This window comes from Amblyomma maculatum, chromosome 1 (genome assembly GCF_055883805.1).
Source record: "Amblyomma maculatum isolate TAMU_Amacu chromosome 1, ASM5588380v1, whole genome shotgun sequence".
NCBI classification, from domain to species: Eukaryota; Metazoa; Arthropoda; class Arachnida; order Ixodida; family Ixodidae; genus Amblyomma; species Amblyomma maculatum.
The window spans coordinates 215,781,328-215,801,497 of NC_139344.1; the positions used below are offsets into that span (position 1 = coordinate 215,781,328).

The 20,170-nt window shown below is 41.2% G+C and overlaps 1 protein-coding gene across 1 annotated transcript in view; it reads left to right on the top strand.

Moving 5' to 3' along the window:
* LOC146205595 (uncharacterized) overlaps positions 1-19,903 on the top strand; it is a 44,335-nt gene extending 24,432 nt beyond the window's left edge. The window contains exons 9-12 of the mRNA XM_084590284.1: positions 1,964-2,049; positions 3,925-4,051; positions 8,663-8,753; positions 16,090-19,903. Coding sequence (XP_084446410.1) covers positions 1,964-2,049; positions 3,925-4,051; positions 8,663-8,753; positions 16,090-16,610 — 825 coding nt within the window. The 3' untranslated portion in view covers positions 16,611-19,903. The remainder of the gene's footprint in view (positions 1-1,963; positions 2,050-3,924; positions 4,052-8,662; positions 8,754-16,089) is intronic.
* The last annotated feature ends 267 nt before the right edge of the window (positions 19,904-20,170 follow it).

A 20,170-nucleotide genomic window follows, 5' to 3' on the forward strand; every position in this document is an offset into this window, starting at 1 on the left:
CATCGAGGCAAACAAACTGATGCTAGTGATGCATAAGAGGACCAAGTACTACTGCGTAGGTTGAAGCAGATAAGGCAACCACCACAGAGGTACAAAGACCTTGTCTGAGAGAGGAGTGTTGTGTGGATCATAGCATCAGCATAGCCTGAAGAAGAATCTGAGTATGCAAGCTATCTATGAAGCAGGCATGGGAAAGAAACAACACTGTTCTAATGGATAGTAAATGCCAGAATGCAATTATTGACTCATTCGAACAGTGATATGTAAGGCCAAGAGCTGTTCGTGTCACATTTCTGCTTCATGCACATGCAGATGCGAAGATGCTCTCTTTCGATGTGCAAGGCAGCACCTTGACAAGAGAGCTTCCAAGCTTCTTTGTGCAAAAGTGTGGGAAAGCCCTCCTGTGGATTTGTGCTTTTTTCCGGGGAAAGTGTTTTTTATTTCTGCTTCTTCTTGGATGCTGTACGAGTGCTGCAGCATGTAGTCAGGGGTTCATGGTACAATAAAATCTCGCTAATTTGGCCTCCAAAAGGCTAGGAAAAATGTTAAATTATAGGAAAATTTGAATCGCTGAATATCCTTAAAACGCTTCTGAAAACCATTTGCATTACAGTAATTTCATCTAGTGGATGCCCAGAATATGTCTGTTTATACATTTGACATGAAGTCTAAGCGATATTTATTTAGCAATTTCATCACGTGCTTTGCTTTGCACGCACTGTTAGAGATGTCGATGAATCACTCCAAAGTCGTCAGCAGGGGAGCGAAGTAAATTCCTGCGCGGCCAGAGTCCCACGACCATTTCCACAGTGCAGTGCAGTTGTGCCGCTTTACAAACAGCCCTGTAGCATTTTGAGGACGCTTCACTGCATAGAATGTGCAGTGAAGCATCCTCAAAGCATGACAGCTCAGCGTACCAAAGAGCGCAGGAAGCATATGGATGCAAGAGAGAGGAATATATATAGACATTGGAACAATGTGATGCCACCCCAAAGTAAAATACCAATGATAGGCAAAGCAGTGTTTGAAGGCACAACTGATTGATGAGCACGTGTGATGACAGGGGCGGAATGGCCTGAATTTAAGAGAAGTGAAGCCGTGCTGCTGGGCGCAGCGGCAATCATAAACTTCTAATCAGCATCGTGCCTGCCACAGCGCACATCCCCGAGGTGAAAGGGCACTGCCATTTCATGCGTTTCAGGTTCAGGGAAAGCTGTAGGGTCAATCGCTGGCTTCGCCAGTCGCACCACGGTGTGGCTCCCTAATTTGAATCAGTGCGAACCCATCGATGTCTCAATGTCATATACTTACATGAGCGTCAGCTGGGACCGCGTTCGCAGTTCAGCTTATCGAAATATCTGAATTTACGAGACTTTGCTGTAGCTGTGAAAGCAGGTCTTATCCAATGGACACGGGAAGCAGTTCATTTTAAGCTGATAATTTTATATATATATATATATATATATACCTTGAAACCATGGCAAACCAGCCAAATGCTCTCGCACTGTTCATATCCGAGAATTCGACTAAGTTTGCCTTAACAGGAATCTGCCACAATTTTGCGTGCATTTTAAAGGTGCAAGTTTTTATATAATTATCCTACACATTTAAATGTGCCAATAAAAAAGAGTGAGAGAAATAAGGAATCTGCCACAATTTTGCGTGCATTTTAAAGGTGCAAGTTTTTATATAATTATCCTACACATTTAAATGTGCCAATAAAAAAGAGTGAGAGAAATAACCTCTGAGATAGAAGAAGAACAAGGCCTGAGTGTGTATGAAAGGACAGAGAGCAGCCATGGTGCTCTTCTATTAAAAAAATATACCCGCATTTCTTTTTCAATTTTTCATGAGAACTAAGCATTTGTAACACAAATTCTTCCATTCGGGTGTTCGTTGTGTTTGAAAGTTCTGGTAGCAAAGCACTGCTTAGCTGCCTATATAGCTTATGTGATTTCTACAGGTCAACCAAGTTTCACCGGTACAGCAGAAATCTTCTGCAGTCCCGAAAAATGATAATGTCGATGCAAGTGGAAGGACAAGTGTCAGGTAATTAACCATATTGTTGAACTTTATGCTCTACATTTCACTTGCAGATTACGCTGTTTATTTTTATTATGCTGTGTATTTTTCGAATCTGTCTTATAAAGCATTTCTTTAGATTTCAGGAAATAAATTGCATGTAGTTATTCGCAACTTCAAATTTGCTTTTCGATTGTTTTTTGTAGTGACATCGAGTAGAAAGGTCGGGAGTTTTCAGAGGTTTAATTTGCTTTTTTCTCGAGTAGCATTTTTGAAGGATTGTGTACTTCTTTTTTTTTCCAGAGACTGTAAAGCATAAACAAGCAAAATTTTCTGCAGATTTCTATCAATGCTTCTTATATGAGCACGGCTAGATTTAATAGCTTAAGTTAGTTTGTATCTTCATGACTAAAAAAACATTTGTGGATGGCAGTTATGTTGCAGCAAGGAAGAAGAAAAAAACAAAATAAATCTGTTTTTTGCTCAGAGCAAATAAATATAGTTGCGGCTATGGAATATAACCGGAATATAACAGCCGATCTTTGAAAGCCACTTTGAAAGTCTGACCTCACCTTAACCTCCCTAATGAACATCCTTTAAACAAAATCCAAGCCAAAATACTCTTTTAGTACGTGCATCACCATCTGTCAGCTGAACAAAAAAATATTTTGTTTCATAAGTCACACCCACTGAAAGCCGGGCGCAAAGAGTGTCAATAAACACACGAGCTGGACTCATCAGGATGCAGTAATGACGGTCATCTTGTAACGAGCCCTGCTTTTTGAGGTCTACTAGAGTGTTGACATTCATTTTCAGTGCTCGTGAATGTGCTCCAGTTTGTTGGTGCAGCTAATTTCATTTACTGGCAAAACCCTTTCAGATCACCATTAGTGGAGCACCTCTCCATAGCTCGTGCATACTTTTGTATACTGCGTAAGTGCAGGGTGTACAAATGCAGTCACTGCAATGCCCTTTCAGTACACACTTCCTTTTTGTCCAGTCTGCTGATCTCTCTCTGTCTGCCCCCTCCTCATCACCTATGCAAGCCACTCTGGTGTAGTCACAACAGGTTTTTATAGCCTGTTGAGAACGTCTCGTGGGAGAAAAAAAAAGTAGAACATTGGCAGCAGCTTGTCTCATCAGGAGTGACAATAATCTGCAAGGTACCTGTTGTACTTGTAGCACTTGATGTGCTTGTGTGTACGTACACTCACACACCCCATTGTTAGTGAAGTACACAATGCACCCATTTACAAAGACATGCCCCCAAATTTGTGCAGTGCTTGATGGACATACTGAACAATCTCCCAGTAGATTAGCTGCCACATTGGATAAGCTGGCCACTGCTGGGGCCAGTAATGTAAACTTGCCAATAGCTGGGAGCTTGCAGGCATGGGGCGAATTAATTGCTGGTGGCATGGGTGTACCCTGCCACTTTGCGCATCCACGGTTCTGAGGAAGTGCAGGCCACTAGGAAAGCAAGAAATGGTCTGTCTGTGCAACTCGCAAAAAAGAATTGTCATGAATTCTTTTGTACTCCTGTCAGGTAGCCAATTCAAGATGGCAGCATATTGATATCTCTGTTTTTCTTTATTGTGCTTTTCTCCCTATTTCGTCGCATATACATTTGTTAAAGGTGTCTTGGCTGCATTTGGCAGTTGATCAATGGTCCTGCACACTTCTCCTTGTTCTGAAAGGTGCCTTCACTGCATTGTTTGAATAGACATTTTGGATTTCATTTCTCATTTGGCTTTGTTTTTCGCCAACTTCTTGGTATACTTTTTATCAGCTGTGTGCATGCTTTTTTCATGTTGTGAAACAGTGCAAATAAATTAGCGTACAAGGTACATGTCAAGATGACTGAAATGTTTGCACTTTCTTTTTTGTTGTACCTGGCATTAGGATTGACATTCCTAATGGTCACGACAAGAATACCCGCAGTAACTCCCTACATTCACGTGGTGTGCAAAGCAGCAGTCCATCACGGCAGCGCTACATCCTCAGGGAGATACACAAGTCAAGACTTAAGGTGAGGCCAGAAAAGGAGCCTTGAAGTGAGGTTTTTGAACCCATTCCATGTTGTTGTACTGGTTGTTTCAGTGAACAATTTCAAAAATTCTTTACATAGGGAGTTCAAAATAGAAAAACATTATTTTCAGGAACAAACTCACAGCCCCGGTGGACGTAATTTACTATAAAAACTTTTAATTACATAGATGACTCACTAAAACTCACTAATTCACATTTATAGTTAACCCAGTTTGTGGTTAATTCCATTGGGAAGTTAAAGCCATGCACAATACAATGCCATATCAATTTTTAAAAAGAAAAAAATTGTTTTCAAAAGCCTCGCAGTGATTTTCTCACAAAAGCAGAACTGAGTGCATTCGACACAGGAAAATCGGTCGAAACATGTCTGCTGATCATGGGTTGCAGTGACTATTTTAACCGGTCCAAACTAAGTGAGCTTTTGTTCCTTGTTGTGCATTCTTTTGCTTCACTGCTCAGTGCAAGGAAGAGAACAGTCATTGCCAACAGTGTAGTCATTGTTGAGAGTTGCTGAGCAAAAGAAGGTGCATGACGCAGCACAGTAGAGCAGGCAGTTAAAATTTGGCTCCGAAGTTGCTGCAAGAATCATGCAGTGTATCATCAGTGGATGCACCTTTTTCATCTACCTTCCTGTGCTTGTAACGCGCTCAGTTTCGATTTTTTAGCAAAAAAAAAGGGGGGGGGGGGGGGGGGATTTTTTTGTGCTGTAGGGATTTCGAAAACTAGTTTTGCTCTGTTTCGAAAGAAACTGAGAAACTGATATGGTGTTCTTTGCTTGTGGCTTCAAACTCCCAACTGGCATTAACCACCAAACTATTCTAATTAGAATGCCAATTAGTGAGTTCATTAATTAGCTATGGGGTTATAGAAGCTTTTAAATTAAATTGCATGCACCACAGCTGAGAGTTTGTTTCTTGCAACTTTTTTTTTTTTGTCTTTCAAACTCCTTATGAGAAATTTTTTATGTGTGTTTGCTGAAACACTTGGTATATATATGATTCTTAATATCTTCATCAGCATCAGAGCTGCCTAAACAATGTCTGAGTTTAACTTTTGAAACTGTCTGGCTTATTTTTTTTACATGGTGATAAGCAAGCCTGCAGAATTATGCAACTTTGCAAAGCTAGCCAATGTGGTATAAATACACTAAAGAATCGGGAATGGTACTTGACACTTAGCTCAGTGCAGAAAATTGATGACAGGATCTGTCAAGCCACGTGATGACTGTGTATTGGTGGTCATGTGACGTCATGCTAGCTCCATGCTCCTGATATTATAGAGCAACATCAATTGCTGTAGATTATAAGTAGTAGGCTTCTTTTATGGCAAACTTGAAGGCACCGTGACAATTTTTGTATTCTTATCAGAAGTTTATCCTAGCAGAAGTGGCCCCAAAAAGATATGTGGGCTTGCTAGGTGCATTTATATATGTTACATGAAAATAATAACAGCCTTGCGGTGAGAGAAAAATTGCAGATGGGACATTTTCTGCACTTTCACGAAGTGAGCTGAAGAGTGAGGGCATGAAACAGCTCATGTCATTTTTTTTTTTTTTTCCACTTTTGCTTTTCGTTTGTCTCCATGTGTTGTGAAGATGCCCAGCTAGGAAGCTGTGCTCTTTTGTCTGCAGAGCAGCTGCTATGCCAACTCTACGAGTGGGCACACCGTGCATTCTTCTGTCCACTGTAGGCAATACACATGTGGCACCAATATCTAACCACCTCTGCACATTGTGTGGTGAAATTTCATGTTAGTCGGCTCTGAATGATTTAATTAAACTCTAAGTCTGTGAGCAGGTGAGCATCGCAAGTTTTTGCCCACCAGAGGCAACATATGGGGCATGTGACTCGCCTGCATGCTAAGTCAATTGGCCATGTCAGATCCCTCCATGCAGGTTGCAAAGGTGCCCTGCTTTTTCTGAATTGGCACTGAAAGCTTCGCCTCTAGAAAGCATGTCCAGCAAAGTAGCTTCTCTCCACTTTTGTGCAAAGATGCACAGAAGCAGTCGTGTGGGAGAGCACCTATACAGGCGCAGAAGCATTTTATTTTTTAATCGTTCCTTAGCGGTACTGCATGGGCACTCTGTAAGTAACTTTGCACTGAGTTGCCTTGGTTTTCGATCACAGAGAAAGTTTTTAAACATTGTGCACACACAACAGTAGGCCTTGGGAGGATTTCTTTAGAATTGAATCCTGTAGTGAATGAACAAAATGCTCTCACATTGTTCGTCTTATCCAAGAATTCGTCTTGACTAGGTTTGTCTTAACAGGAGCTTACTGGGTTGTTTCGTGCTCCTTTCGGTCAGTATTGTGGCTGCTGTGTTTCATTGAAGGGGACCTTTCAGCACAAAGAAGGTTGTGGGGTCTGAGGAGAACAGAGCAAGTGTAGAAGAAAAAGTTGTTGGCAAGGTCTATCCACAAAATAGCTCTCAAATGCTGCATGCAGGTTTTATTGCCTCCTGCCAGTTTTTACTACACAGAGAATGGTGGAAGCACACTGTTTTCATTGTATGTTCTTTTTTTGGAATGATGTGCAAAGCATTAGTAAACATGGCACCATGTGGAATCTACCTATACTCAGTAAATGATTTTTTATTCAGTTTCCTCCCCCATGTAGTTTCTTTTGATATCACTTGCCTAGCAGTGGTCAGGGCCATAGCCAGGGGAAGGGCTTATGGGACTTCAGCCCCCACGAAATTTTTTAATACTGTCTGTCATGCACTGCAGACCAAAACAACCACTGACGCCGGAAATCAATCTGGACTTTGTCTGCGTTTTTTCCACGCTCAAAAAGACATTTTGGCACAAATAGAGATGCAAAAGGTGCACTGAGTTTTCTAAAGTCGTACATTGGACCATACAAACGATATGAGCCACACTATTAGACAAGCTTTCGACAAAGCACACAGACAGGTTCAGTACGTGGAGGAAGGAAAAAAACTAGGAGGGAGCGTAACGCCACATGCGCAGCCTCCGCAGGCGAACCTCCTCTGACGCCGCTGTCTTCTCTCTCTCAGGACCTTTGTTCGCATTGAATATTGGTGTTTTTAGTGACTGTGCATGCTCTGTCAGAAAGCCTGTAGAAAGGATCTGTCTGCTTAAAGTCCCAGCCTTTTCATAGCACCTCAGTTCCTTAGTGTACAAATGTTGCATTCTAATCACTGTTACAGGAACTGGAGAGAACTGCAGGTAATGTTTTCACCTACGGGCCCGTCGGGAAGTTTACGCATTCGAACTAGCACTAATTGCATGTCTAGGAAACAGGCTATGATGCATTCTACGTTTTGCATTTCGTAAATGAAACTAAGACGATTTTTGTCTGAAACAGTGCATGCGCAGGATATTCGATGGAGCAAAAGCCCTGGGTGGTATTATTCTTCGGTGCACTCCTTGCATCCTGTCACGCAGAATTTATGGTGCAGTTGAGAGGTGACAGATTGGCGACCAGCAGCTCGATATGGAGGAGACCGCGCAACAACTCAGCCCCCCTCGAAGAATATTTCTGACGCTGTGATGTCACAAGTAGGTTTGAGGCGACATGATACATGCAAAAACTGGAAATGTTGCTGCACCATTTTAAGTCCCTACAAGGCTTACTACAGTAGCCTGGGCCTGGCTCTGGAACAAAATGATGGTAAATGAACAGCTGTTATTTCTTAGCTTCTGTATGCCTTGGTTGATCTCAGTCCTACTTGTGTCACAGCCATTGTATGGCTGCTGAAACTGAAACTAACTTATAAAATATTTACCAAGTGCAGAATTCCACGTGATGACCTGCATTTACAAATGTGTTATGCATCATTCCAAACAAAAAAAAAGCATGCAACAAAAATGTAATGCCTGTATGTGCATGGCCTTGTTTCTTTACTCAGTGCAGGTCGGGATTGTATGCATTTACAATAAGCTTTGTGTCGTTATTGGTGAGACGTTCATATTGTTGCGGCTGCCTCAGGCTAATCCAACAAAACTTGATGGGGAATTAATATCTTTTTCAGCTGCCAGCCAGAATTGGCACGTAAATAAAGAAGGAATTGCAGATTTGCAAAGGTTTCATGTCTGTTTTAGCATTCTATGAAGGCCTTGAATTCCTTAGAGGCTCCGTTACAGAATTTTTTAAATCTCAGTTTTATTGTCGCTTTTATCGAAAGGCTTCAGTACGCAAAATTTCAACTTATACCTCAAATATATTACACTGTTTCAGCACATAGCAGCATTTTTGCTTTCAGGGTTCTTTTGTCGATATTGTGACTGACCTTGGCGGGTGTCTTTTGTTGTGGTAGGAGATTGTGTGTGTTAGAGTTGTATTTCCTCTTGGCCCAGTTGGAGGAATTGCTAATTAACCCAGTGCCTGTTTGTGGCAGTGTGCATCTTGTGCAGTTTATTCATTCATTCATTCATTCAAATACCTCACGGGCTCCGATTGTACTATTATGTGAGGGGGGTTACATGCATTTGCTGTCATAGAAGGTTGCGGTGAAGTTATCTGTATATCTGGCGTCTATTTTCATTGCTAATGTTTCAGCATGTGTATTCAGCCTAAAGTGTACAATTGGGCAAGCAACAGTGGGTTGACGTAGTTCATAACCTTCCAGGTGGCCCGCAAGAACCGAGGTGGCAAGTTGATGGAGGTGTCGGAGCATGGAAGTCATGCCACTCCTGTTGTGGGGCTCGCCCATCAGCAAGGTAGTGGTTCTTGGGGTCACCGCACAGATGCTGTCAGGCTGTGAGCGTGCATGTTCCACCACACTGCACCTGCATTGGCTGCCCTGCTGCAAGGTACTGGCTTCTGCTTTCTCCTCACGTCTCCCAGCCCCTTTGTTTTTCAGAAGCCTTTGCTCCACTTGGCCTATCTCTCAGCTGATGCTTTGTTATTGCTGTTTGGAAAAGCCAGCAAGTGAGGGTGCAGTTTCCTTCTTTTTTTTTTTTTCTTTAAATTTTATTAAGGGTCTATATTACCAAACTCTCTAGCACAAATCTATACTGTCATTTGCTTTATGTCATTCCTTTCTGCAATGTAGTCAAGCATACAAGGCCATTTTCAAGATGTAAAGCCCACTTAACCATTCTTAACTTCACTTACTATTTGGTGCTTGTTCACACTGAAACCTATTAGATTACCTCATGCACTGCTGTCATGAGGGTGAGTTTTTTAAGTTAAGTGATGTCACCGAGTGCTATGATATACACCTTTACATTGAGATAGTTATACGATGTGGCCACTGAATGTCACGTGTAAGCTAAAGGAAAAAGGCTGCAGAATGTTGTATGTTGGAACTCAAGCTTATGGGACATCTTTGTGCTCACAGCCAAGTCTTAATGATAGCTGCTAAAACACAATGTATGTGAGGTAGAAGAGAAAGAAAATACTACTCTACTTAACTGCTTATCTCAAGGCACCAGAGGCAGGAAAACCGGCAGCTTTGAAGACCTGTATGTGTAAGTAATGATTAGAGACTGCATCCAGTATACAACAAAACTTGGCCATAACCATCATTGTAAAGCATTAGTAGCAGTAGCCTTGTCCATAGCTTTGTTGATTTTATTATCCTATTGATGGGTGGCAGTAAACCAGCCATCTAACAAGGAGATACAACCTAATTTTGCTACAGGTTGACCTTACACTCTTTTATTTTTTTTTTTTTTTTCTCCGTATGATAAACATCTGCACTATGCTTTGACACTAGTGGATGTGCAAACCCTGCTCATTTGTAGCAAGATTGTTTTGTTACGTTTTTGGCATAGTAGTTTAGTCTGCACTGCTGAAGCTGCACAGTGTGTTTTGTTCTTGTTTTTTTTTTTTAAGCTTCAAGCTGACAATGTCTTTTGATCTCCACTTTTTATTACCATATCTTTATTGCAAGATTTTCAAAGCACCTCACTCATTTTCTGTGCAATGTTTGACATAAAACACATGAAATGTGGTTTCACTTTACAGCGGCTGATGATAAACCAAAGTAATCATTCAGGTTGCCTTCACTTGCCATCTGTGTGTTTATTTTTTCACTAGCATCTTGTGTTACACTTCTCTTGATTGCAGATTACCATAAAAAAATTTAGCTTTTTGTATTGTCATTGTTGTGGTAATGGCAGAACAACCTTAGAGCCAATTCTACACTGCTGTTATGCCCTGTTGCTTGCTAGTTTTGGGCTTAAAAAGAACAAGCAGAAAATTATGTTGGTGAAAAATTCTGCTTACTGCTCATATTTATACAGTAATTTGGGTATCTGCAGTTTATGGAAGGCAGTTTTGATAAGAGCGCTTAACAATTAAACGGGTCATGACACCAATTTTGGAATATAAACTGTTTATTGCATCTTATTCCTGATGTGCCAAACAACTAAACCTCAAAGTTTCAGCTGCATTGGAGGTGCAGATATTTTTAAAACTAATATTTTTGTTTCTTCTTGAGAAGCTTGCTGATCTGGCAACCGGCGCAGCCGGTGACGACATAGGCCGACGCCGCGTCGTCTGCTGCATGTTCTGCGCACGAGCAGAGTCCACCACGGTCACGCAAAGCACCAGTAATGTCGGCCAAACAGCAGTCATGCCGCTTACTGAGCTTACCACAAACTGAGCTTTTCGTCGATCTCTGTTCGCGCTTTTAACTTAGGGAATAGCGGCACCTGTGGGTGGGATTCAGGTGCACTTCAGCGCCCGAGTATGAAATGTGCACGAGCTGACCCGCTCGAACAGCGTAGTCATTGTACAGTGAAACATGTCTCAAAAGCAACACATAAAATGCACAATGTATAGAGTGCCGTCCGACAGCGCTTTTGTGCAATCTTCAGGTACCGCCCAACAGCGCAGCAGCGTAGTGTATCGGGGGCGGCGCGCTACATGGAGGCACCCAATACCCCAGCCATCCCGTCTTAGAAGTATCGTTGTGAGGCCAAAGTCTAGCGCTAGCTGCATCATGAAAGTAGGCGATAAACTCATGAGGCTTACAGCACCAGATGCCGCAAGCTTAGAGTAACGGTGCCCACGAGCACAAAGGACGGCGCTTTGGCTGTCTACTTCTCCTTAATCGTCGCTAGGCCTAAATTATTTCGCATCGACGCCACAGCGAACAGCACTTTGTAATAAATCAGCGAGGCGTTTTAGTAAATCGACCACCCGATCGTGAAACTTCTTTATCCTCAACCTTACTGTATCGTAGTAAAGGAAATGATTATTTTTGGCGACGCCTTAGCAGCGGAGCTAACATACAAGAACCACGACCAGCTTTACAAGAACACGAGCACCACACCAGCTGTGAGTAACTCCCACCATATTGATCGGCATTTCACAAGAAGCATTCATTTTTTAAATTCCTTTTTCGAGGGCCTATTACTATTACGAGAAAAATAAATTGTACCGTGCTTTTCTGACACTGGCGCAAGGGACCTGCCATATCGCTGGCACGGACGGCTTACGAAGAAGGCACGGCAAGTGCGGCGATGTTTACGGTGGGGAGGGGCAATGCTACCATCGGACGATAGCAGCAGTCGCGTTGAAGGTGGAAGCCTGGGCAAGAACTAAATCGCACTTCACTACAGCTTGTGTTCTGCTTCCATAAACATGTTTAGTACACTTACTGGGAGTTATGTTAGCAAGCATGAATACAATACAGTGTATCTGCAGCTTATCGATGCCGGCACAGCAGCAGGCTATGCGGTGGCTGGTGCCGCTCTGTGACGTCACCAAGCACTTCAACATGGCGATTGCTCTCAGTGGGAGGGGCTTCACGTTGTCAACTTCAGCCGCTTATTTCGAAATAAGGAATGCGTCTAGGGGGCTCAAATTTCGGAAATAGAAAAATAAGGTCCAGTATTATCTGCCAGACTATAAAACTGTAATATATTGGATGACCGTGGCATGACTCCTTTAACAGTATGCTTTAACAGTATGCTTGGTCTAATTTTCACATTTTATTTAATTGACATGTATGGAGAAAAACTGTGCAGGGACAGTGTAAGAATATATTAGGGGTGTGTAAATACTGAAAATTTTAATATGAATATGGAAAAAAAAATTGCTTTCGAATATTGAATACTATCTGAGCAGTAAAAAACAAAACGAAAAAAAAAAACTAATTGAGACATAGCGAACATTGTTCGTATTGTTTATTTCAGAATTCATATGCATTTGCAAATATAATTAACTAGAATTGCAAAGAAGTGTATACACTATTGAAAAACCTAGTGCAGAGTAGATCATTTATAACAGAGGCTGCAGGAGCCGTGAAAATCCACACTGTAAGCGGTACCGCACTGCAACCAAAGGATTATTTTTGTCCTCAACTTAAGTAGAACTCTCTTGGTTAGCCTCCACGTTTCAGCCCCATAGGTGAGGACAGGTAAGATGCAACTGTTGTATACTTTCCTCTTGAGCGATACCGGTAAGCTGCTAGTCATAATCTGCGAGTGCGTGCAGAATGGGTCAGGGAACCAACTCGAGTTAATGACGTTCGAGTGGAAATCAAGAAGAAATGGGCATGGGAAGGGCATGTGCAGTGCAGTCTACTTATAACGATATTGAAAAAGACTGGCAGATTCTATCGTTATTACCGATTATTGTTATGTCTGGACCGGCGGGAAAAAGAGGAAAAACAAAAAAAAGTACACACCCACGTATTTTCCCATACATGTAGGCTTGCCTACTTATCAGCAATGAGTAAATTGGGTTGAACAACTCTAATCATCGTAAAGAGCACTCAACACTTTATTACAGGATACATCAAAAGCAATAAAATAACTTTAGCATACCTAAAATGTTGGAAATGCACGCTTGCTTGAGCAGCAGCTGAAGCTTGACTGTCACTGTGAGTATCGCTTCCAGTGGCGCATACGCGGGTGGCTGTCTTTTTCATGTGCACAAAACCAATTAGCAACTGGATGAACTGCAAGACATCCCCAGCCTTGATGATTGTTAAAATCGTAGAGTGAAAATGCCCATATTTTTTCACAAAGCTTCCAACTTCAAAAACCCTGCCAGAAATTGCGATGAATCTGCTGTTTCATCTCGAGATCTCTCGCGCCGTCATTGTGGTCTGTCATCATCTTCCACGGATAGTGATGGTGATACTGGCTGCGACGTCAACCGCACAGTGAAACGGAAAAAAAAGGAAAAAAAAATGTAAAGGAAAGAACTCGCAATCGGCGATGACGATACGGCCTCACTTTTTGCACGGCGGCAGGCAGTGATTGCAATGATGATTACGCTCATTCCCTCACCACACGCTATAATCCTCGCAGATTTCTCCACGCTGGTCCATTTCCGCCGCATATGTTGAGTTTTCACGTCATTCTCTTCAAGATATTTTATTTTTTATCAAGCATTCAGACAAATTTTCGTGGCAAACATCTACCAGGAGGCGATAAAGCTATTGTATCTGGTATACCGCCGATAATCGATCGTTATATCTGTTTATTTTTACGTAGGGGCAATGGGAAACCTGACTAATTCCAGGAATTGATTCTTATAAGCGCTATATTGTTCTATCTGGTATCATTATAATTGGACTGCACTGTAGTGTGAAAAGAGGGTCACCGATGGTCGTGGAGGGTAAAAAATTGGATTCCATGGGAAGGAAAGCGTAGCAGGAGAGGCAGAAAGTTAGGTGGGCAGATGAGGTTAAGTTCGCAGGGGTCAAGTGGATGCAGCTAGCACAGGGCCTTCGCCCTGCAGTGGGTATAATCCGGTTGATAAAGATGGTGACATATTTGATTTACGTTTGCAATATATATATATATATATATATATATATATATATATATATATATATATATATATATATATATATATATATATATATATATATATATATATATATATATATATATATATATTAAGCAGGAAATTGAGGGGGAATTGAGGGGTACGTATGATACATGAAGGAAAGAAGCCAACAGTCAGCAAGGCTAAAGAAAGCCTAGGGGAATTTCTTTATATATTTTGCTATTAACTTGAATTAGTACTGTAATCATTTTAAGCATAAAGATAAGTTCAAAGTAGAAGGCATAACAACATGCCGATAGTGGGAAACGAACTCACAACCTCCAAATATTGCGTCCGGTGCTTTTGCCAACTGAGCTACATCGGCGACTGTCCAACCTTGTACTTTTTGGGGTATTAATGTTGGCTGTAACCAAACTGACTGTTGGCTTCTTTCCTTGTCACGCATGTATGCACATGTGTGTAATGTCGTGTGTTCAGGTAAGAACAGTAACCGAGGTTCATTTTTATTTTCAATTAAATTTTTATATGTGATGGGCAAATGTGTGGACACTATGGAATGATCTTTAGGTTTGCAAGATGCACTGTAGTTTTGTCGGAAAAAAAACATATACCGCATTACGGCAAAAAGCTGTTTTTGCCACATAAAAAAAAAAATGCAAATTGGGAGCCCTGCTGCTCGCTCACAAAAATTGTGTGGTGCATCATTTTATATCCATTAAATTTATGCAACTTTACCATATCAGCCTATCGCTAGAACTGGGCCGTCGAGTTGCGGCTACGGCTTACTTCATCTACTCAAACCACAGTTGAGAGCAGCTTAATCATGAAGCATGAATGGGCTAGTCATAATTTTTTTAATTTGCTGGCTTTCTTTGGAGCTCGGAAAAAAGATGCACATTAAGCGTTCTTTGTCACAAATAATTAGAATGGGGGTTTCTGAAAGTGCTCTCCGACTTTGCTTATCACATTTATTGCCTAAGGTAAATATTTTTACATTGAAATACTAGTTTTCGGCCCACAAACTATGAAGAAATATGTTCCTTTACACTGCTGAAAGCCTATGTGAACATAACTTTGTGTCTAATAGTCCACATGATGTACATTGCCAAAATAAGTGCATTGCGAAAGAGTACAGAAACCGACGGGAAGACATTGCAGACACAGGCCACGTACACTTCGCTGAATTCCTGACGGGCAGCGCAGCCATCGGCATGGGTGCAGCATATGTCGTACTAACATTAAATGCTCTATGCTATCACTGTACTCTTTAATAATGTGGTGTAATCTTAATGTAGTAAGAATGGGAATAATTTTGTGGTGGTATATAACGTTCTAGAGCACGATCCATGAAATTCCTGAAGAGAGTATATTCTGCTTTGCAGTGAGCTGGTGCTTGTCAGCTCTGTAGTTTTTGCTGCATAGCCACAGAAAAGTTTCTTGGAAATTTTTGGGAATTCTTTGAGTGGCTGTGCGTTTCCAAGACAAGATGGAAGCCTACACGACTCTTTAGCTTCTTCCTACACTCCTTATGAAATATCTTGTTATTCTCCAAGGCTAAAAGAGTGAAAATGCTTGCCATATGGTAAGAGGTGAAGCTCTCATTATGAAGTCAAATGGTTAAGTTGGAAGTCATGTAGCGTAAATTAAATTTGCAATGTGTAAAAACATGCATGTGGATTCCGTACACTATTGTTTTGGCTTGCCTTAACAGCTGTCAGTATCTGGCTCATAACAAAAAGGATGTGCAGAAAAACATTGAATCTAGGTAGAATGGCCAGCTTGGATGCCACATCTGAGCCAGGTCATCAGAGTGCTCTTTTTTTCGAGAAACAGAGGTATGGACTATCTCGAGTTCCGTAACGCACATACGTACAATAGTCTTTTTGAACAACCAGCAGTGTGTCTTTTGTGCTGCTGTTTGCTCCTTTTTTTCCAACAATAAGAGGCTTGCTGTTTTCTTAGTATATTGCTGCAGTTTTAGTTGTAGTAATGAAAAAAAGAAGTTGTGTGCCAACTTTTTATCTGACATAATGGCGATAAAAATCTGTTGCACAGTTCGCCTCCAGATGGAATAAACTGTGCCATTCAAGGGTATGACCTTCTAAAATTCTACAAACACTGGATTATTTCAAAGTAATTTGTAGCGAAGGTTTCAAAAATGCTGTGTTTTCATAATTGCTTATACTGGTGCCAGTTATGCAAGTAAGTTGGTATTGTGCTCATAACTTTTTCTTTTAGGTCTCCCTCATGCGACCATAAGTCGTTTGCATGCCAAGAATCTGTACTCTTTTATACAATTAGGAGCAATGGCATCGCCTACAATGGTCCCCGATCCCGCAAGGACTAAGCTTGATTCCATCAGCTTGGCCGGCGCTGCCTCGGCTAGCCGGTCAGTTTCCCAGTCATCGTTGGACACTGACGAGGCTGTTCAGGTCCCAGTGGCAGCAGACGCATCCTTGAGCCTGGCTACTTCTGACTTTGGAGGTAGCCTGAGTAATCTGCTGTTCTCCGAAAGTGCTGTGCTACCAGCCCCGACACCTGGAGGGCCACTTATGGAGCACCACTCAGATTCATACAGTGAGAGCCCACAGGAAGCTCGGCCACATGTCAGGGCCCTTCCACCCCTCGCCAAACGCACAATAGTTCCAGCCACTACCACAGTGGCTTCCAGTGCTGACGCTGAGGGCGAAGTGTTTACTCTATCGTCTCGACTGCCTGAAGCAACAGAGGGCAACCTCCAGCGCTGGGCAGTCCGGTCGGCTTCCATTCCCTGTGGTAAGACATTTGAAGTTGCAGCTGATGTTGTTTCAGACCCTCAGTGATCTCAGTCGCTCAGGAAAAAGAAAGCTTTCACAGCTGGTGTCACACTTTGTCTTAATGTCTTGTTCTTGCACTCATAAGCTGCTTTCTGAACAGGAACAGCTAAGTGAGCATGTCTTTCTTTGAGTGCAGTGTCAGGTTAGCATTGTTGTATACTTCTATGTAGCTGTTTTATGTATTGTGCACAGCACAGAGTATGTCCAACGGCCTTCATTTATTATTTGTATGTTTGTGTAGCTGACATTGGAGTCACTGTGTGCACAACTGCTGTTTGTTTTGTCATAGTTGTGTCTGTGCTGCTATGGCTACTGTGGAGTTCTTGCTTAATTTGCACACACAGCTTAACACCTTTCATGCGTGTACATGTATTTCTGTGTCTACCTTGTCTGGCCTACATATACTTGTACAACTTGTGCATATGCAGTGTGCAAATCAATTATGGGCACCATGTTAACTGTGGCCAGTGTTGGTTAGCCTTTATTGATTCACTTGTTCTGTTTTAATTGTGGCAGAATTGACGAGAGTTTGCTGAACTGATGTCACTCACCATCAAGTCTTGCAGTGGTTCTTGCTAGAGTAAGCATTGTCGCTTGACGCCAAGGAATGCAGATCCTTTTGCACCACTTGGCACAAACTTCTAGTCATGTTTAGCCGTTAGTCATGTTAACTGATCAGCATGCTTGAACAAAATACTTGTGAACACTGCCGTGTTTACTTAAACCTTTTTTTACTCTTGATATAGGTATAAAAGTTCAGAACTGCTGCTTTAGTCTGTTATCTTGCACTGAAACATCACTTGAATAAGATTCTAGCTCCAGAATGAAAGGCAGCTATCAAAACTGGGCTGGCCTTAAAATGTACAAAATAAGCTGCTTGTGTATTAGAAGCTGTTTACAAAAGCAGTTTTTTTTTTTTGCAGTGAATGCAGAAATGCAAGATATATGCTGTCAATTCATAGTTTCTGCATGCTGGACACGATGTCGCAAAATAGGTAAAACATGAGTTATGTCTGCTCAGTAAGTCAGTTGTAGTTTACAATGCTCATCTGACATTATGTGTATACATTATGTGTGGTGTAACTTCAAAAATGACCATTTTCTCAGTTCATGCTTCAGTGCGAGTGCATATCTTATAATTGTCCACTCTGTTGGAAATCTGTATGTGTGAAGCTTGTTAATTGAGGTTTCAGTGTATTCTAAACAGAGAGTATTTTGTAGAACAGTGTGAGGTGGGTGTTTTGGAGCTTGAAACTGTTATGGTGTAATACTTGCACCTGTAATTGAGCCTTCTCAAAATACTTGTGTACAGTAAAGGCACAGCATGCCCAACTGTGGTTTGATGGAACATGCTTCAAAGCAGCAGCATTTGCAGGATGTAGTACATTTATTCAGCTGTGTGTTTTTTATAAACTGTACACAGAGTAACCATATATGTGTCAAAGGCAGGACTCAATGCATAAAAATGCATTTTTCATCATGTGCCCTCAAATACTAGTAACTTATTAGAAAGGATGTAGCTTTGACACAGTTGCCATTATTCTATGAGTTTTTCCACTTGTCAGTAAGTAATATTTATATAGTAACTCTCTTGGGGCAAGCAACATTTGTTGCACACAATGAAAGCATTCCTGTCCTAACTTGTGCTGTGAGTTAATATTTTTTACTGTGCATATCAAGCTCTTTGCTCATGCTCACCCAACATTTGGTGCTGGCGCCACAAGAGATAAAGAAAAGTTCAATTAAGAAACAAATATCTTCCACCACATTAACTTATCTTGCAAGTGCTCATAGTGTCTGAGAAGGGTTGAACTCATTCAGCTGACTGCTGCATGGCTTGCAAGGTAAGGTGCTGCTCTGATAGTGGCAGGCCTTTTTTCGCATCTGTGTTTTAGCGATTGAACGCGGCTCTCAGGACCCAAGGTAAATTACCAAAACTGAAAATATGGAACTCTTCGTGGAGATCAGCTGGAGCTGTATTAGCAAAAAAGCAAAAATATTTTTTCTTCATTTGTAATTACTTTGCCTGCAGTATATTTTGGGTGAAATTCTTTTTGCTGTGAGACATCAGATATCCAAAGATTAAGATTATTGGTTTCGCTGTGATTATCATTTTGTAACATTTATTATATATTTTATAGTATTCAGATTCTAGGAATACTGAGCAAAGACGTTTATTGTAGAAATGGAGATTGTATGGAAACCTTTTTTTCTCCGCATTAAGGCATTACTCTATGTGATTTTTTGCCTCTTTTTTTTTCCCCAACTGCTGTCCTTTGTGATCTCTGATTGCCATTTTTTTAAAGTGTGCAATTCTTGAACATTCATGTGTGATCAGGGTTGAGGCAATTTACAGTCACTGTCTGGTTGCTGTTCTATCATATGTGGTAAGCTTATAGTCTATCCTAGTCATGAATGTCATAAGCACCACCGGCTGTACAGATACATAATGTGCCGAGCAAATCAGTGGCCCAACACTTTATTTTCATCGCTCTTCATTGTTGTTGACGGATACATACGGTGTATGTCTACTGTGTGAAGTGTCTACTGTTGAAACAGTTTCTTGTGAATCTTGTCTGTTTGTCTGTTTTTCTGTCGGTCTGCCTGTCTGCATGTCTGCCGAGTCTCCTTTTGATGGACCGCATACGTGCTGCATATATTGTGTATGCCATGCCTTTCACGTGCTGAAGTGTTAGACTTGCTCAGAACAAACGTGTTCATCAATAGGCGAAGTGGATATTGTTATTCTTGTTGCTTTTTATTCATTCATGTAATGTGCGTCTATGTCCATTGTTAAAGTCGAATAGCTTATTCTCATAGCTCTATTTTGCTGAAAGCTGGTTCTCATGCAAACATAAGATTAACAGATATATGAGAAATATTTAGAAAATATATAAAAGTGCTTTTGTCTGCTCAGGCATGCCAGTGCTACAAGATATTTACAAGCTTTACAACCACAACTGCCCATTGTTTGATGACTGTTTTGTTTTAGATATTTAAGTTAATTTGAGAACCTATTTAAAACCTATTTTTAATCATTGTGATTTATGACTGTGCTGTGTTTAGCGATATTTATGAGGACATAGCAAAGCATATTTTTGTGTATAGATTGTGATATTTTTTTGGCTGTTATTATTGTTCATGAAGCATGCGTAGCGGCCTTTGATGAATCTCTGGTCTTATTTTGGAGATGTTGTAGGTAGCCATATTTTTGGATGCCATTTTTTGCCTCTCTGCGCTTCACTAATGTTGTGTAACAGCACGGCACCAGTGTCAAATAAAAAGTAATGTCTGCATGCTGCAACACTTGTGCGCCTCTTTCCTTGAAGTGTCCAGGGCCGTGTCACCAAGTGTGAGGCATGAAGTTAAGTGGGTTGTGAGGCAGTCTTATCACCATTCATAATCATATGTGAATGCATGTTCATAGTTTTGTTTGATTACTGACATTGACAATTCTAGCCATCATGGCCTCACCCTAGTTCTTGTTTTATGCAGTGTGCTTCACAAGAACTGTAGATTGGTGGCATTGTACTTATTTTCACCATTTAGAAACCATTGTAGCAAAA